This window comes from Oncorhynchus keta, unplaced genomic scaffold (assembly GCF_023373465.1).
Source record: "Oncorhynchus keta strain PuntledgeMale-10-30-2019 unplaced genomic scaffold, Oket_V2 Un_contig_462_pilon_pilon, whole genome shotgun sequence".
NCBI classification, from domain to species: Eukaryota; Metazoa; Chordata; class Actinopteri; order Salmoniformes; family Salmonidae; genus Oncorhynchus; species Oncorhynchus keta.
Window position 1 is genome coordinate 456699 of NW_026287878.1, and position 16965 is coordinate 473663.

Sequence of the window (16965 nt, forward strand, 5' to 3'; positions counted from 1 at the left end):
GACCACAGAGTTGGTGCCAGGGGGGGTGGATATTTGGAAACAAACACAGGTGAGGTCTGCTCTTGTTCATAGTCCTAAGAGGTCTTTATACAGTAATGTTTCCCTACAATGTAGTAATACAATTACCTCTTTATCTGACTCTGGCCAGGAGGACCCCGTAGTTGGAGGGCAGCGGGGACTGTGGGGGGCTCCACTTGGGACCCGAGGTGGGGGGAGGGCAGCGGGGGCTGTGGGGGGCTGCCCTTGGGACCCGAGGGGGGGAGGGCAGCGGGGGCTGTGGGGGGCTGCCCTTGGGACCCGAGGGGGGGAGGGCAGCGGGGGCTGTGGGGGGCTGCCCTTGGGACCCGAGGGGGGAGGGGAGCGGGGGCTGCCCTTGGGACCCGAGGGGGGGTAAACATATGATGATAAGTGGCGACACAACGGAATGTTCCCTGATTACGCCCTTGTCTGAGCCCCCTGGGGGGTCCCGCGGTGCAGCCGCTCCGGTCCCCCCGCTGCTACTCTCTTCGGGGACTCCGCCTCTTGGTCAAGGTAAGAGTAGAACAGTGGGATTAGTCCCAGCTGAGGCGCACCCGGGGGTCCCTTTTTCCATCCCAGAGTTTGACCTACCTGTCAGGAAGCCTATATCCACCTGTTTTGAACCAGTTAGGCACCCAAATTCTATCAGAAATTTGGGATTGGGAACTTAGATTCCAATATCTCACGGATACCTAGGTTTGCTGACCCCAGAGTGCAAGCAGACAGCTTCCCTGGGGCCACATTCCACCATCTAAAAGGGGTAGTAGAAAAATTGGCACAACACCCAACGGTGGAGAAGGTGGTTCTATCGGGGGGTTTAAACAACTGCCTTTTGAAACAGCTGGCGTTGACCTCCTGGAAACAACTACAACAACTGTTGAAAATGGCGGAAAGTACATTTCCCAATGCAATACTCTACGTGCCAATTATCAACTACTCAGATTGGAAAAACAGCAACAGATACTCTTGGAGTAACGTAATCTAAAGATCCTAGAGCAATGTAACTATTTCCCGGAGATTAGCAAACTTAGGTTCCATACACTGCCACGTGACCCAGTACACTGCACACCTGAAACAGGAAATTTTATTTTGAACTATTGGCTGGATAATTTAAACATGTAAGGGGAGAACAGTGCCCTGATACAGCTCCACATTCAAATATCACTAATCTTTCACACTCATATAGGCTTTCTGAGACAGAAAGAAAGGTATTGGAACGGGGATTGTCTTTTATCCCCACCCCCCGAATAATGGATAGGATGGAGCTTCGTAGGGACCTTCACCTATACCATAGGAGACTAAAATTGTTGGATCATTTTAACTATTTACAGACCCCTCTTTTTTGGGAACCTAGAGTACAATCCATGTCTCTATCCATTCAGACGTTGATCAGGAAGGATCTGGATGCATTTAGGAGGTTCCGACCTGGTCCAGTCACTGGGGGGAATACCACGGAATTGGAGCGAGATACTATTAAATCATCCAACCAGAGTATAGTCATTAAACCGGCGGATAAGGGATCACAGATTGTAATTATGGACAGAGTACAATATACCTACCTGCTGGGCCCCGAGGAGCCAAGACCGCGACAATTCTATCTCCTTCCAAAAATTCATAAACCTTTGGAAGAGTGGTCTGTGCCCTTTCAGATCCCTAGTGGCCGCCCAATTGTTAGTGACTGTGGATCGGAATCGTACCGAATTGCTGAATATATTGATTACTTTATTAATCCGTTATCCCAGAGGCACGCTTCTTATGTTAAGGATACATATGATTTTGTGGATAAACTTAAAGGCCTTGAATTACCACTAGGGGCGTTCTTATTTTCAATAGATATTAACTCATTATATACAAACATTGAAACCTCTTTGGGACTGCGGGTGATAAAACAGGCATTTGATAGGTTTCCTGATCCTCAGCGTCCGGATAAGGAAATCTTAGATCTGTTGGAGCTGAGTCTCTTGAGGAACGATTTTAATTTTAATGATGAGTTCTATCTTCAGATCCATGGGACTGCTATGGGTAAGAAATTTGCTCCGGCCTTTGCCAATTTATATATGGGCTTCTGGGAAGAGACAGCTTTTCTTAAATGCCAGATCCTTCCTTTTCTATATCTTAGGTATTTGGATGATATCTTTGGAATTTGGGTGAGTTCTATGCAGGACTTTGAGTGCTTCTTAGAAACTCTCAATACACATCATCCTGCCATTACAACCTCCCACAATATGCAAAGGGGAAAACTAGAGTTTTTGGACACTCAGGTCCTAATTGTACCCTCAGATGGGGTAACTAAATCATTGGCTACTAAAGTCTTCTTTAAGGAGACTGATAGGCATGCCTTGTTACATAAGGCGAGTTACCATCCAAAACATACTTTCAGAGGGATTATTAAATCCCAGCTGATTCGGTTCAATAGGATCTGTACATTGGGTGAGCATGTGGAGGAGGCCATAACTATCCCTTTTAGAGCCTAACAAGCGGTGGAAGGACTGGTAGATTGTAGAGTAATCTCAGCGTATAGAAGAAATATAAACCTTGGGGACAGTCTGGTCCACTCTCCCTTCCAGACGAAAAATGTACCTAATAAATTTGATAAATATTTGGGGAGACCAAAGTATGTTGTTAATGCCTTTTCGGGGTTGGGGTTCCTCGTAAGACAGAGGATCGAATTGTCCACTGTAAACTTGATCTATGGAATTAAGTGTAAATTGTGCCAAAAGATTTACATAGGAGAAACAAAGAATGCATTACAGGTCAGACTGAAGCACCACCTATATCAGATAGCCAAGGGTAATAAGACTACGGTGTTGTATTTGCATTTTGGCATACATGCACTGGACGGTTTGAGTATCTTTGGCCTGGAGACAAATGGGAGTTGGTCCAGGACACAACGACAGGGGATGGATAGAACTTGGATTGGGCGTCTCAATACGATAGACCCTAAGGGCCTGAATGAAAAATATTGATTTGGTGTAGTGACATGGGCTATTTGGGGTGGGGGAGGGAAGAGGGGAGGTGGTGGGGGCCGGTGGAGAGCCACTCATTATAAATGTTTGTTTATTGTATTACTTATTTATTTTGGACTGGTCCATGGTGGATTAGCCATTGTCTGATAGCACTTATGATTGCTTATTTCTTATTTAATTATTTATTTATGGATCTATTCACGGACCATAAAAACGATGGCACTTATTTTTTATCATATCGTTGATCTTTTAGTGTGGCGTGGTTTTATTTGATTGTTTGGATACTTTTATAGCACTTATTTCGAGTTTTGCCTTTGTTTGATGGCACCATGGACCTTTTTAAATTTTATTTATTTATTCTTGTACTCATTGGGTGGTTCACCTTGTAGACCCTAACCTGAATTCTAACCTTAACCCCTAGTTACCCCAATCCCTCACCCTAACCCTGAGACCCTCATGCCTAAACCTTACTTATTGACCCTTACGCTAACCCTGACCCTGACCCCAACCCTAACCCTAACCCCAACCTGAATTCTAACCTTAACCCCAAGTTACCCTAATTCCTCACCCTAACCCTGGGACCCCCATGCCTGAACCTAACCCTAACCCTAACCCCAACCCAACCTGAATTCTAACCTTAACCCCAAATTACCCTAATTCCTCACCCTAACCCTGGGACCCCCATGCCTGAACCTAACCCTAACCCCAACCCAACCTGAATTCTAACCTTAACCCCAAGTTACCCTAATTCCTCACCCTAACCCTGACCCCAACCCAACCTGAATTCTAACCTTAACCCCAAGTTACCCTAATTCCTCACCCTAACCCTGGGACCCCCATGCCTGAACCTAACCCTAACCCTGAGACCCTCATGCCTAACCTTACTTATTGAACCTAACCCTAATTCTAACCCTGACCCTGACCCTAACCCCAACCTGAATTCTAACCTTAACCCCAAGTTACCCTAATTCCTCACCCTAACCCTGGGACACCCATGCTTGAACCTAACCCTAACCTTAAACCCTTAGACCCTCATATCTGATTTTAATTTCAACCTGGACCTGTATTTTAACTCTGACCCTTATGGTAACCCCAATCTGAATTTTGACCTTAACCTATAGCTTTTAAATCTTCAGCTTAATTTCTAACCCTAACCTTATGTCCCTACACCTCCATATTTAATTTGAATCTCTACACTCTCTATATCTATTTTAATCTCTAGATTTTCATATCAAACGTTTTCTCCTCGACCACCGCTCTGAACTTGGCACTTGGTCTTTATTCTTAGTTTAGAATTTCTGGCTTTTAACCTAAGCCCCATTTTAAATGTCGGACTCTGGTCCTTCTTTTATATGTTTTATATATTTTTTGTCATTTAAAGTATATCATACATACTTACCTATTAATCCTAAAGGGGTTGCCTGTGCCAGTGCACACCAGATTCGTCTGTAACTTATTGACCCTAACCCTGACGAACACAGAAGTAAATACATAGACAACATGGAGTTAAGAGAAAAGGATCCGATGGAGAGTATACTCCTAGGTTGCACTATGCTTTGCACATCCGTTGACATGCGGACCTTGACATCAGGACCAAACCACTCGATATGGACACATGGCAACCAACCGAGGACCAAACCTGCATAAGGTGCGCAACTCAAGGGTTTTGCCTGATCCTACGTTGAGTTGACAGACTACCTAAACCTAATCTTAACCTTTCTAAAAAACTATACCTTACCCTAACCCTAACCATCCTAAAATCCATAAATAACCTTAACCCTCACCCTAAATATTAAAATACTATACCTTACCCTAACCTCAACCCTAACCTTAACCATTCTACCAACTATACCTAACCCTAACCCCTACGGACAGACGACTTTTTAACCCAATCAATGGGTTAATCTACAAGTGGGTAACCATGGGGCCTACAACTTTGGCCGGCCGCGCCCGGACCCCTCCGGCCTACGCGCACATGAGTGGAGTGCACCCCCTCCCTTCCCCCCTCCGGTTTCCATGTGTCAGAGATGGAAGTGGATCAACCGACTCAAAACTAGAAACCTAACCCTAATCTTTCCCTTAACTCCACGCCTAACCCTAATGTGTACCATTACCCTAACCAGGGTTCTCATCCTATCTCCCTCCCTCACCCTAACTTGCCTATGGAAAGTGATCTGCACCAATCACTAAACCGGAACACTTCCTCTGTCTCCCCTCCTTTGTCATCAATACTCAATCAACAGACAACTATCATCCCCCTAGTAACCACATTTTCACATAGAATTAGACCCCTACATCAATCATTCAAACACAACTTCTCTACAGTTCAGCACACTGACATACCACTCAAACCATACAGAATTATTTCAGCATTTAGAAAGAACAAAAACTTAAAGGACCTCCTCACCAAAGCAAGATTCAGTAGCAAGCCACCACAAGACCTCAAACCTCATCATTTCCATTTGACAGATAAAGTTCATTACAAATATACATAGCCACACATCAGCACCAGTACAAGAATCCTAGTCATTGAACACACATAACACCATTTATATCATTACATGCACACTTTGCAATAAACAATACATTGGAGAAACCAAACACACCATAGAAACCAGACTCAAACAACACCTGTATAACATTAAAAGGGCACACCTACAAACAGAACTCATAACCCACTTCCAGGAGCATCCCATCACTCACCTTACCATATCAGGGTTACAGGCACATATAGGCTGGACCTGTGGGCAGCGAAAGAGGGTAGAACGGGAGTGGATCCAGCACCTACAGACAATAACGCCAAATGGCCTGAACGAGAGGTTTTAGAAAATGGGTTTTAACAGACAGGAAAATGGATGGAGAAGAACATGGTTTTATTCATAATTTATTTTTATTCTCTATAGATTTATGTCTTGTTTGGTTTTAGTTTGGCACTGCCTCTTTTAGGTTTTTCTGTCCTTTAACAAAACAATAAAACCATTTAAATGCACAACATGGCGTTTATGTTCACATTTAACAACACTATGGTTGAATGAATCTCTCACCACATCGACTTCTGCACTGCCACCCAGAAAAAGAGGCAACTTGGAGCTTACCTCAGTTTTATTTATGGTCTTAGGAGGACATCTACGGGCCTTTAAGTACTACACCTATTATATCAGATCATCAGAAATGGGAGGGATAAACAGGAGATAGGCCTGTGCACCGTAAAACTAACTAGTTGAAACGAAACACAATTATATTCAAAACCTAACCCTAACCCCCCCCCTAACCCTAAACACTCCATACACCTACCAAAACATAGGACGGAACTCCAAGGGTGGATGCATGACAACCGTAGAGAGGGCTCGCCTTCTGGGTTTTTGTCTGCTCAAACCACTGGTAGTTTATAGACTGACCACTTGACAGGGACACATGGCAACCAACTGAGGCCTGGACCTGCATAAGGTACGCAACTCAAGGGTTTTGCCTGATCCTACGCCGAGTATACCCATACAGACCAGCTGGATTCGACTAGACATGGGTCAATTCAGAGTTAGAATCCTGGAAGGGAATAACTCCTAATTACACACATGATTGAAAACATCCAGGACCAAAAGACTGACGAACACGGAAGTAAATACATAGACAACGTGGAGCTAAAGAAGAAGGATCCGTAAGGGAGTAAAACTCCTAGGTTGCACTATGCTTTCCACCTCCGTTGACAAGTGGACCTGGACATCATGATCATACCACTCGACATGGACACATGGCAACCAACCGAGGACCGGACCTGCATAAGGGACGCAACTCAAGGGTTTTGCCTGATCCTAAGTTGAGTTGACAGACCTACCTAAACCATTCTAAAAACTATACCTTACCCTAACCACTCTAAAACCCATACCTAACCTTAACCCTAACCATTCTAAAAACTATACCTTACCCTAACCACTCTAAAACCCATACCTAACCTTAACCCTAACCATTCTAAAAACTATACCTTACCCTAACCACTCTAAAACCCATACCTAACCTTAACCCTAACCATTCTAAAAACTATACCTTACCCTAACCACTCTAAAACCCATACCTAACCTTAACCCTAACCATTCCAAAAACTATACCTTACCCAAAACCCTAACCATTCTAAAAACTATACCTTACCCTAAAACCTTAACCCTAACCATTCTAAAAACTATACCTAAACCTACAGACAGACAGTCTTTAAACCCAACCAATGGGTCAATCTACAAGTGGGCTACCATGGGGCCTACAACTTAGGCTGGCCACGCCCGGACTCCTCCGGCCTACGTGCATATGATGTGGAGTGCACCCCCTCCGGTTTCCACGTGTCAGAGATGGAAGTGGATCAACCGACTAAAAACTAGACACCATGGACTGGTGATAAACTACACATGGTATATGTCAAACACACCAGGGTAATGACCTATACTTGGCAGTTGGTAGATGTTGAGGCACACCATGGTAATGACCTATACTTGGCAGTTGGTAGATGTTGAGGCACACCAGGGTAATGACCTATACTTGGCAGTTGGTAGATGTTGAGGCACACCAGGGTAATGACCTATACTTGGCAGTTGGTAGATGTTGAGGCACACCAGGGTAATGACCTATACTTGGCAGTTGGTAGATGTTGAGGCACACCATGGTAATGACCTATACTTGGCAGTTGGTAGATGTTGAGGCACACCATGGTAATGACCTATACTTGGCAGTTGGTAGATGTTGAGGCACACCATGGTAATGACCTATACTTGGTAGATGTTGAGGCACACCATGGTAATGACCTATACTTGGCAGTTGGTAAATGTTGAGGCACACCATGGTAATGACCTATACTTGGCAGTTGGTAGATGTTGAGGCACACCATGGTAATGACCTATACTTGGTAGATGTTGAGGCACACCATGGTAATGACCTATACTTGGTAGATGGTAGATGTTGAGGCACACCATGGTAATGACCTATACTTGGCAGATGGTAGATGTTGAGGCACACCATGGTAATGACCTATACTTGGCAGTTGGTAGATGTTGAGGCACACCATGGTAATGACCTATACTTGGCAGTTGGTAGATGTTGAGGCACACCATGGTAATGACCTATACTTGGCAGTTGGTAGATGTTGAGGCACACCATGGTAATGGCCTATACTTGGCAGTTGGTAGATGTTGAGGCACACCAGGGTAATGACCTATACTTGGCAGGTGGTAGATGTTGAGGCACACCATGGTAATGACCTATACTTGGCAGTTGGTAGATGTTGAGGCACACCATGGTAATGACCTATACTTGGCAGTTGGTAGATGTTGAGGCACACCATGGTAATGACCTATACTTGGCAGTTGGTAGATGTTGAGGCACACCATGGTAATGACCTATACTTGGCAGTTGGTAAATGTTGAGGCACACCATGGTAATGACCTATACTTGGCAGTTGGTAGATGTTGAGGCACACCAGGGTAATGACCTATACTTGGCAGTTGGTAGATGTTGAGGCACACCATGGTAATGACCTATACTTGGCAGTTCGTAGATGTTGAGGCACACCATGGTAATGACCTATACTTGGCAGTTGGTAGATGTTGAGGCACACCATGGTAATGACCTATACTTGGCAGTTGGTAGATGTTGAGGCACACCAGGGTAATGACCTATACTTGGTAGATGGTAGATGTTGAGGCACACCAGGGTAATGACCTATACTTGGCAGATGGTAGATGTTGAGGCACACCAGGGTAATGACCTATACTTGGCAGTTGGTAGATGTTGAGGCACACCATGGTAATGACCTATACTTGGCAGATGGTAGATGTTGAGGCACACCAGGGTAATGACCTATACTTGGCAGTTGGTAGATGTTGAGGCACACCAGGGTAATGACCTATAGTTGGCAGTTGGTAGATGTTGAGGCACACCATGGTAATGACCTATACTTGGCAGTTGGTAGATGTTGAGGCACACCATGGTAATGACCTATACTTGGCAGTTGGTAAATGTTGAGGCACACCAGGTTAATGACCTATACTTGGCAGATGGTAGATGTTGAGGCACACCAGGGTAATGACCTATACTTGGCAGATGGTAGATGTTGAGGCACACCATGGTAATGACCTATACTTGGCAGTTGGTAGATGTTGAGGCACACCATGGTAATGACCTATACTTGGCAGATGGTAGATGTTGAGGCACACCATGGTAATGACCTATACTTGGCAGTTGGTAGATGTTGAGGCACACCATGGTAATGACCTATACTTGGCAGTTAGTAGATGTTGAGGCACACCATGGTAATGACCTATACTTGGCAGTTAGTAGATGTTGAGGCACACCATGGTAATGACCTATACTTGGCAGTTGGTAGATGTTGAGGCACACCATGGTAATGACCTATACTTGGCAGTTGGTAGATGTTGAGGCACACCATGGTAATGACCTATACTTGGCAGTTGGTAGATGTTGAGGCACACCATGGTAATGACCTATACTTGGCAGTTGGTAGATGTTGAGGCACACCATGGTAATGACCTATACTTGGCAGTTAGTAGATGTTGAGGCACACCATGGTAATGACCTATACTTGGCAGTTAGTAGATGTTGAGGCACACCATGGTAATGACCTATACTTGGCAGTTAGTAGATGTTGAGGCACACCATGGTAATGACCTATACTTGGCAGTTAGTAGATGTTGAGGCACACCATGGTAATGACCTATACTTGGCAGTTAGTAGATGTTGAGGCACACCATGGTAATGACCTATACTTGGCAGTTAGTAGATGTTGAGGCACACCATGGTAATGACCTATACTTGGCAGTTGGTAGATGTTGAGGCACACCATGGTAATGACCTATACTTGGCAGTTGGTAGATGTTGAGGCACACCATGGTAATGACCTATACTTGGCAGTTAGTAGATGTTGAGGCACACCATGGTAATGACCTATACTTGGCAGTTAGTAGATGTTGAGGCACACCATGGTAATGACCTATACTTGGCAGTTAGTAGATGTTGAGGCATGACCACCAGTTGGTAGATGTTGAGGCACACCATGGTAATGACCTATACTTGGCAGTTGGTAGATGTTGAGGCACACCATGGTAATGACCTATACTTGGCAGTTAGTAGATGTTGAGGCACACCATGGTAATGACCTATACTTGGCAGTTAGTAGATGTTGAGGCACACCATGGTAATGACCTATACTTGGCAGTTAGATGTTGAGGCACACCATGGTAATGACCTATACTTGGCAGTTGGTAGATGTTGAGGCACACCATGGTAATGACCTATACTTGGCAGTTGGTAGATGTTGAGGCACACCATGGTAATGACCTATACTTGGCAGTTGGTAAATGTTGAGGCACACCAGGTTAATGACCTATACTTGGCAGATGGTAGATGTTGAGGCACACCAGGGTAATGACCTATACTTGGCAGATGGTAGATGTTGAGGCACACCATGGTAATGACCTATACTTGGCAGTTGGTAGATGTTGAGGCACACCATGGTAATGACCTATACTTGGCAGATGGTAGATGTTGAGGCACACCATGGTAATGACCTATACTTGGCAGTTGGTAGATGTTGAGGCACACCATGGTAATGACCTATACTTGGCAGTTAGTAGATGTTGAGGCACACCATGGTAATGACCTATACTTGGCAGTTGGTAGATGTTGAGGCACACCATGGTAATGACCTATACTTGGCAGTTAGTAGATGTTGAGGCACACCATGGTAATGACCTATACTTGCCAGTTGGTAGATGTTGAGGCACACCATGGTAATGACCCTTTGTTGGTTCATGTCTAAACACCCAATGGACATGTAATAAACTATACATGGCTGCATCAGCAAATATATTGGTAATTTCTTTAAAGTGGGACAGTTTCTTGCCTCGAAACAGAATCATTGCTGCCCTCTAGTGTTCGGATGCAGACCCTGTGTCCTGACATTTCAACAACAACAAATATTTCATTCAAAATCAGTGGACTGAAAGTTTATTCAAATAACTTTTTTTCCCAAACATGTACACAGAATATACACACACACACACACACACACACACACACACACACACACACACATACATACATACATACATACATACATACATATACACTTCAGTGTATAGAATGATCTAAAAAGTTGAAGGGACACGGCAGCTGGGCGCTTGGTGTCTGGACGTCTGAGCCAAACATCTGCAAATGGGCAAAGTCACTGGTAGACTAACAGTGGAGCAGGTTGGAGCATCACACCAGTGCTTGGCCTTGTAGCAAAGCAGGTTGGGAGAGAAGAGGGGTTGTGTAGGAGCTACCAGGAGACTGATGGGCTGAGCTGAAGAGTTAACTTGGAGAGCAGCAACAGGTAGAGAAAAGGTGCAGTAGGTGCAAAACAGCATACATGTACAGCATGTGTCTAAACCATCGGACTAGCAGGAATGAACAGCACCGTGCAGAGTGAGACTGGAGTCAAATAACCAGGTTCATGTTCTCCTGAAGATGGAATCATAGCTACATTTTCTACTGTAAAAAAAGACTTAAATAAAACTGTGTACCAATACTGTAGCACATATTACTCACACAACCCAACAAGAGACACTACAAAGCGAACAGTAGGTCAACCAACGGTATGTTTTACAGTAGCAGAACAGTTTTACTGCTGTGACAGCGTGGATCATTCCAATTCTTTGGTACAAACCAGCTCCATACAGTATCAAAACTGTACCATGGAGGCTGCTGATGGGAGGATGGCTCATAATAATGGCATCAATGTAATGGTATCAACCACGTGTTTGGTACCATTACATTAACTCCATTCCAGCCATTATGATTAGGGTCAGAGCCAGTATTGAGCCATCCTCCCCACATACAGTATGGTTAAGGTTAGGTACAGTATGATTAACCAGTCTAATCACTACAAACGCAGCAGCTCCAAAATGGATGCATCAACACCAAACTGGCAGGGGTGGTTGGTTATCAATAGACACGATTTGGCTATTGGCCATGACCCTACCATGTTGTCTCTTCCTGCCTTAAATAACATGACCCTACCATGTTGTCTCTTCCTGCCTAAAATACCATGACCCTACCATGTTGTCTCTTCCTGCCTAAAATACCATGACCCTACCATGTTGTCTCTTCCTGCCTAAAATACCATGACCCTACCATGTTGTCTCTTCCTGCCTAAAATACCATGACCCTACCATGTTGTCTCTTCCTGCCTAAAATAACATGACCCTACCATGTTGTCTCTTCCTGCCTTAAATACCATGACCCTACCATGTTGTCTCTTCCTGCCTAAAATACCATGACCCTACCATGTTGTCTCTTCCTGCCTAAAATACCATGACCCTACCATGTTGTCTCTTCCTGCCTAAAATACCATGACCCTACCATGTTGTCTCTTCCTGCCTTAAATACCATGACCCTACCATGTTGGATACTCTGAAAGAAACAGTAGGGATTATCGGAACTGGACACAATTCACTTCCCATTTCTTCCCCTTAACAATAACCCTTTGATTTCTGCAGAGCAGTAAGGTGACAGTCATATGGTGAAAGCTCCATCACTACAGAGATCAAAGAGTTTGGGCCAAGGGGAAGGGAGCTACTCAGGCATGGCTGGGCGAGAGATCCCATGGAGCACAGTATGGGCATGTTGTTGGCCAGGGTCAGGGGTCAGACTGAGCGACTTGGGCTTGGCCTCTACATCATCCCCATCTGCATCAGTGAGTTGGCGTACGCCATGGGCTTCACATTCGGATGAGGCTGTGGAGGGGAAAGAGAGAGACAGAAAGAGACAGAGAGCACGACAGAGGTTCATGATAGTAAGGAGATGGGTTAGTATGGACTGGCTCACAGTAAGGACATATCATATATAATGGATGTACTGACCACAGCAGTGAACTGGGTTAGTATGGACTGGCTCACAGTAAGGACATATCATATATAATGGATGTACTGACCACAGCAGTGAACTGGGTTAGTATGGACTGGCTCACAGTAAGGACATATCATATATAATGGATGTACTGACCACAGCAGTGAACTGGGTTAGTATGGACTGGCTCACAGTAAGGACATATCATATATAATGGATGTACTGACCACAGCAGTGAACTGGGTTAGTATGGACTGGCTCACAGTAAGGACATATCATATATAATGGATGTACTGACCACAGCAGTGAACTGGGTTAGTATGGACTGGCTCACAGTAAGGACATATCATATATAATGGATGTACTGACCACAGCAGTGAACTGGTGAAACTGTGGTTTGAGGTCTGATCCACTGAGATGGATGTACGCTCCTTTGTTACACATCTGATCACTGTGGCGGTTGGGAGGGGGAGAGAGGGGGATGGGAGGGGGAGAGAGAGGTGGATGGAAGGGAGAGAGAGAGAGGGGATGGAGGGGAGAGAGAGGTGGATGGGAGGGAGAGAGAGAGGTGGATGGGAGGGGAGAGAGAGAGGGGGATGGGAGGGGAGAGAGGGGGATGGGAGGGGATGGAGAGGGGGATGGGAGAGAGAGGGGGATGGAAGAGAGAGGTGGATGGGAGGGGGAGAGAGAGGCGGATGGAAGGGGGGAGAGAGAGAGGCGGATGGGAGGGGGGAGAGAGAGAGGCGGATGGAAGGGGATGGGAGAGAGAGGGGGATGGGAGGGGGAGAGAGAGGGGGATGGGAGGGGGAGAGAGAGGGGGATGGGAGGGGGAGAGAGAGGGGGATGGGAGGGAGAGAGAGAGGGGGATGGGAGGGGGAGAGAGAGGGGGATGGGAGGGAGAGAGAGAGAGGGGAGGGAAGGGGAGAGAGAGAGGGGATGGGAGGGGGAGAGAGAGAGGATGGATGGAAGGGAGAGAGAGAGGGGGATGGGAGGGGAGAGAGAGGGGATGGGAGGGAGAGAGAGAGGGGGATGGGAGGGGAGGGAGAGGGGATGGGAGGGAGAGAGGGGGATGGGAGGGGAGAGAGAGGGGGATGGGAGGGAGAGAGAGAGAGGCGGATGGAAGGGAGAGAGAGAGAGGCGGATGGGAGGGAGAGAGAGAGAGGCGGATGGGAGGGAGAGATGGGAGAGGCGGATGGAAGGGAGAGAGAGAGAGGCGGATGGGAGAGAGAGAGAGGCGGATGGGAGGAGAGAGAGAGAGGCGGATGGAGAGAGGCGGATGGAGGGAGAGAGAGAGAGGCGGATGGGAGGAGAGAGGCGGGGTGGATGGAAGGGGAGAGAGAGAGAGGCGGATGGGAGGGAGAGGCGGATGGGAGGGAGAGAGAGAGGCGGATGGGAGGGAGAGAGGCAGATGGGAGGGAGAGAGAGAGAGGAGGATGGGAGGGGGAGAGAGAGAGGTGCATGGGAGGGGGAGAGAGAGAGGAGGATGGGAGGGAGGGAGAGAGAGGTGGATGGGAGGGGGAGAGAGAGAGGTGGATGGGAGAGAGAGAGGTGGATGGGAGAGAGAGAGGTGGATGGGAGAGAGAGAGGTGGATGGGAGAGAGAGAGGTGGATAGGAGAGAGAGAGGTAGAAGGGAGGGAGAGAGGTGGAAGGGAGAGGAGGAAGAGAACTGTTACTGTCATCTTAAACTAAGGTTTTAGAGGGGGGTGGCATTTAAAAGTCTTACAATACACGTTTTTATTTGAAATATGGCAATGCAGATGGAATCACTAAAATTGGAATGCATAGTGAGTCTGTTGCCATAGTTACCAGTAGTTGGGCGCTGAGAAGACTGTGATGCATTTCCCTGAGTGTGTGACCTCATAACCCTCTGCCTTGACCTCGTGACTGCGGACGATGTAATCCAGATTGTTCTGGTCAAGGAACCGCTCGGTGACATCCGGCCCAAACTGACAGCTCACACCTCGCTTAGACACACACCGGCCATTCTGAGACAGATGGAGGGGAGGAGAGAAAGTAGATAACTGTACTGCATGATGTCATCTATTTGAAGCAGATTATTGTTGATGACAGAGTGTATTTCGAGTGTGATGCAAGGAAACACCAAACCTGTGGCTGTGGATCTGACCAGAGAAGATCACACATAGGACCTGAAGAAAACAACAAACAAACTTATTCCTTGGTCCTAAACAGGAAAATAAAGATATTGATTAATTGATTGATTTTACCAGAGTCGGGGGGCTGTCTGTTCCTGTCGATCTTCTTCAGATCATCCAACGTCACTCCGTCCTCACTGAAGAGCCCCCCGTGCATCACCTGGCACAGACAACACAACTATAGGTAACAGTCTTCAAATGTTCAGTTGTACCACTGGTAGCCTAACAGGGAACCTACCATGTCCAGTTGTACCACTGGAAGCCTAACAGGGAACCTACCATGTCCAGTTGTACCACTGGTAGCCTAACAGGGAACCTACCATGTTCAGTTGTACCACTGGTAGCCTAACAGGGAACCTACCATGTCCAGTTGTACCACTGGAAGCCTAACAGGGAACCTACCATGTCCAGTTGTACCACTGGAAGCCTAACAGGGAACCTACCATGTCCAGTTGTACCACTGGTAGCCTAACAGGGAACCTACCATGTCCAGTTGTACCACTGGAAGCCTAACAGGGAACCTACCATGTCCAGTTGTACCACTGGAAGCCTAACAGGGAACCTACCATGTCCAGTTGTACCACTGGAAGCCTAACAGGGAACCTACCATGTCCAGTTGTACCACTGGAAGCCTAACAGGGAACCTACCATGTCCAGTTGTACCACTGGAAGCCTAACAGGGAACCTACCATGTCCAGTTGTACCACTGGAAGCCTAACAGGGAACCTACCATGTCCAGTTGTACCACTGGAAGCCTAACAGGGAACCTACCATGTCCAGTTGTACCACTGGTAGCCTAACAGGGAACCTACCATGTCCAGTTGTACCACTGGAAGCCTAACAGGGAACCTACCATGTACAGTTGTACCACTGGAAGCCTAACAGGGAACCTACCATGTCCAGTTGTACCACTGGAAGCCTAACAGGGAACCTACCATGTCCAGTTGTACCACTGGTAGCCTAACAGGGAACCTACCATGTCCAGTTGTACCACTGGAAGCCACATCTGCCTGTGATTGGGAGTCCCATAGGGCGTGTTGTCCGGGTTAGGCAGGGGTTATCATTGTAAATAAGAATTTGTTCTGAACTGACTTGCCTAGTTAAATAAAGATTAAAGTACCCATAAAAACACAGAAATACCATGGCCACTTTTTAAATGGTTGTCTTTTTAAAAAGATGACGAAAGGAGACCGCTAAAAAGGACCGCTATCATAAGCTTGGGAGGGACGAGAGGAATCATGATAAAATATATTTTGGAGCCAAATCTGTTTATTTGGGCAAGTAGCCTCACTGGCTGTGCGTTGTGTTGTAAATCATCAGGGGCCCGGCTGCAGAGCACACAACTCTGTTCTCCCCAGAACTGGATCATTATTAATTGATATGCATTTTTACATAATCCTCCTCTCTTATTAGGTCTTGGCATCTGTATGTTGTAGGTAGGTTGTAGCCTACATTGTGTTTCACAACACCTGACTTCACAACAACATGTCAGCGCTTGGATGTAGGCATAATGGCAGGCTGTACAAGTTCACCTCTGGCCTTCACTATGGCCATGGAAGTCATCAGGGCATTGAGATGGGTGGTCGGCGGTGAGAGAACTAAGGAAGGGCTCCGTCTCCCACCTATCCGAGCATACATGGATGACATGACTACACTGACCACCACTGCAGCATGCACCAGGCGGCTGGCTACTTGCAAAACTGCAGGATAACATCAAGGGGGCCCGGATGAAAATCAAGCCAAGCTAATCTCGAAGCATCTCCATAGTCAAGGGACAGCTTAAAATGTGAGGTTCTGCATTGGAGATGACCCGATACCAACGGTGTCTGAGCAACCCATCAAGAGCCTGGGTAGATGGTACAACGAAAGCCTTCGGGATAAAGATCAAGTGCAGCAAGTAAGGCAGGACATCGCCGACGGTCTTGAGAACGTCAACAAGACC

At 46.4% G+C, this 16965-nt stretch overlaps 1 protein-coding gene across 1 annotated transcript in view; it reads right to left on the reverse strand.

The window, feature by feature from the left end:
* Positions 1 to 10972: 10972 nt before the first annotated feature.
* Positions 10973 to 16965, reverse strand: part of LOC118397598 (serine/threonine-protein phosphatase 5-like) — a 36273-nt gene continuing 30280 nt past the window's right edge. Inside the window, exons 9-13 of the mRNA XM_052509451.1 lie at positions 15096 to 15183; positions 14977 to 15017; positions 14677 to 14855; positions 13239 to 13320; positions 10973 to 12757 (exon numbers count right to left, since the gene is read on the reverse strand). Coding sequence (XP_052365411.1) covers positions 12695 to 12757; positions 13239 to 13320; positions 14677 to 14855; positions 14977 to 15017; positions 15096 to 15183 — 453 coding nt within the window. The 3' untranslated portion in view covers positions 10973 to 12694. The remainder of the gene's footprint in view (positions 12758 to 13238; positions 13321 to 14676; positions 14856 to 14976; positions 15018 to 15095; positions 15184 to 16965) is intronic.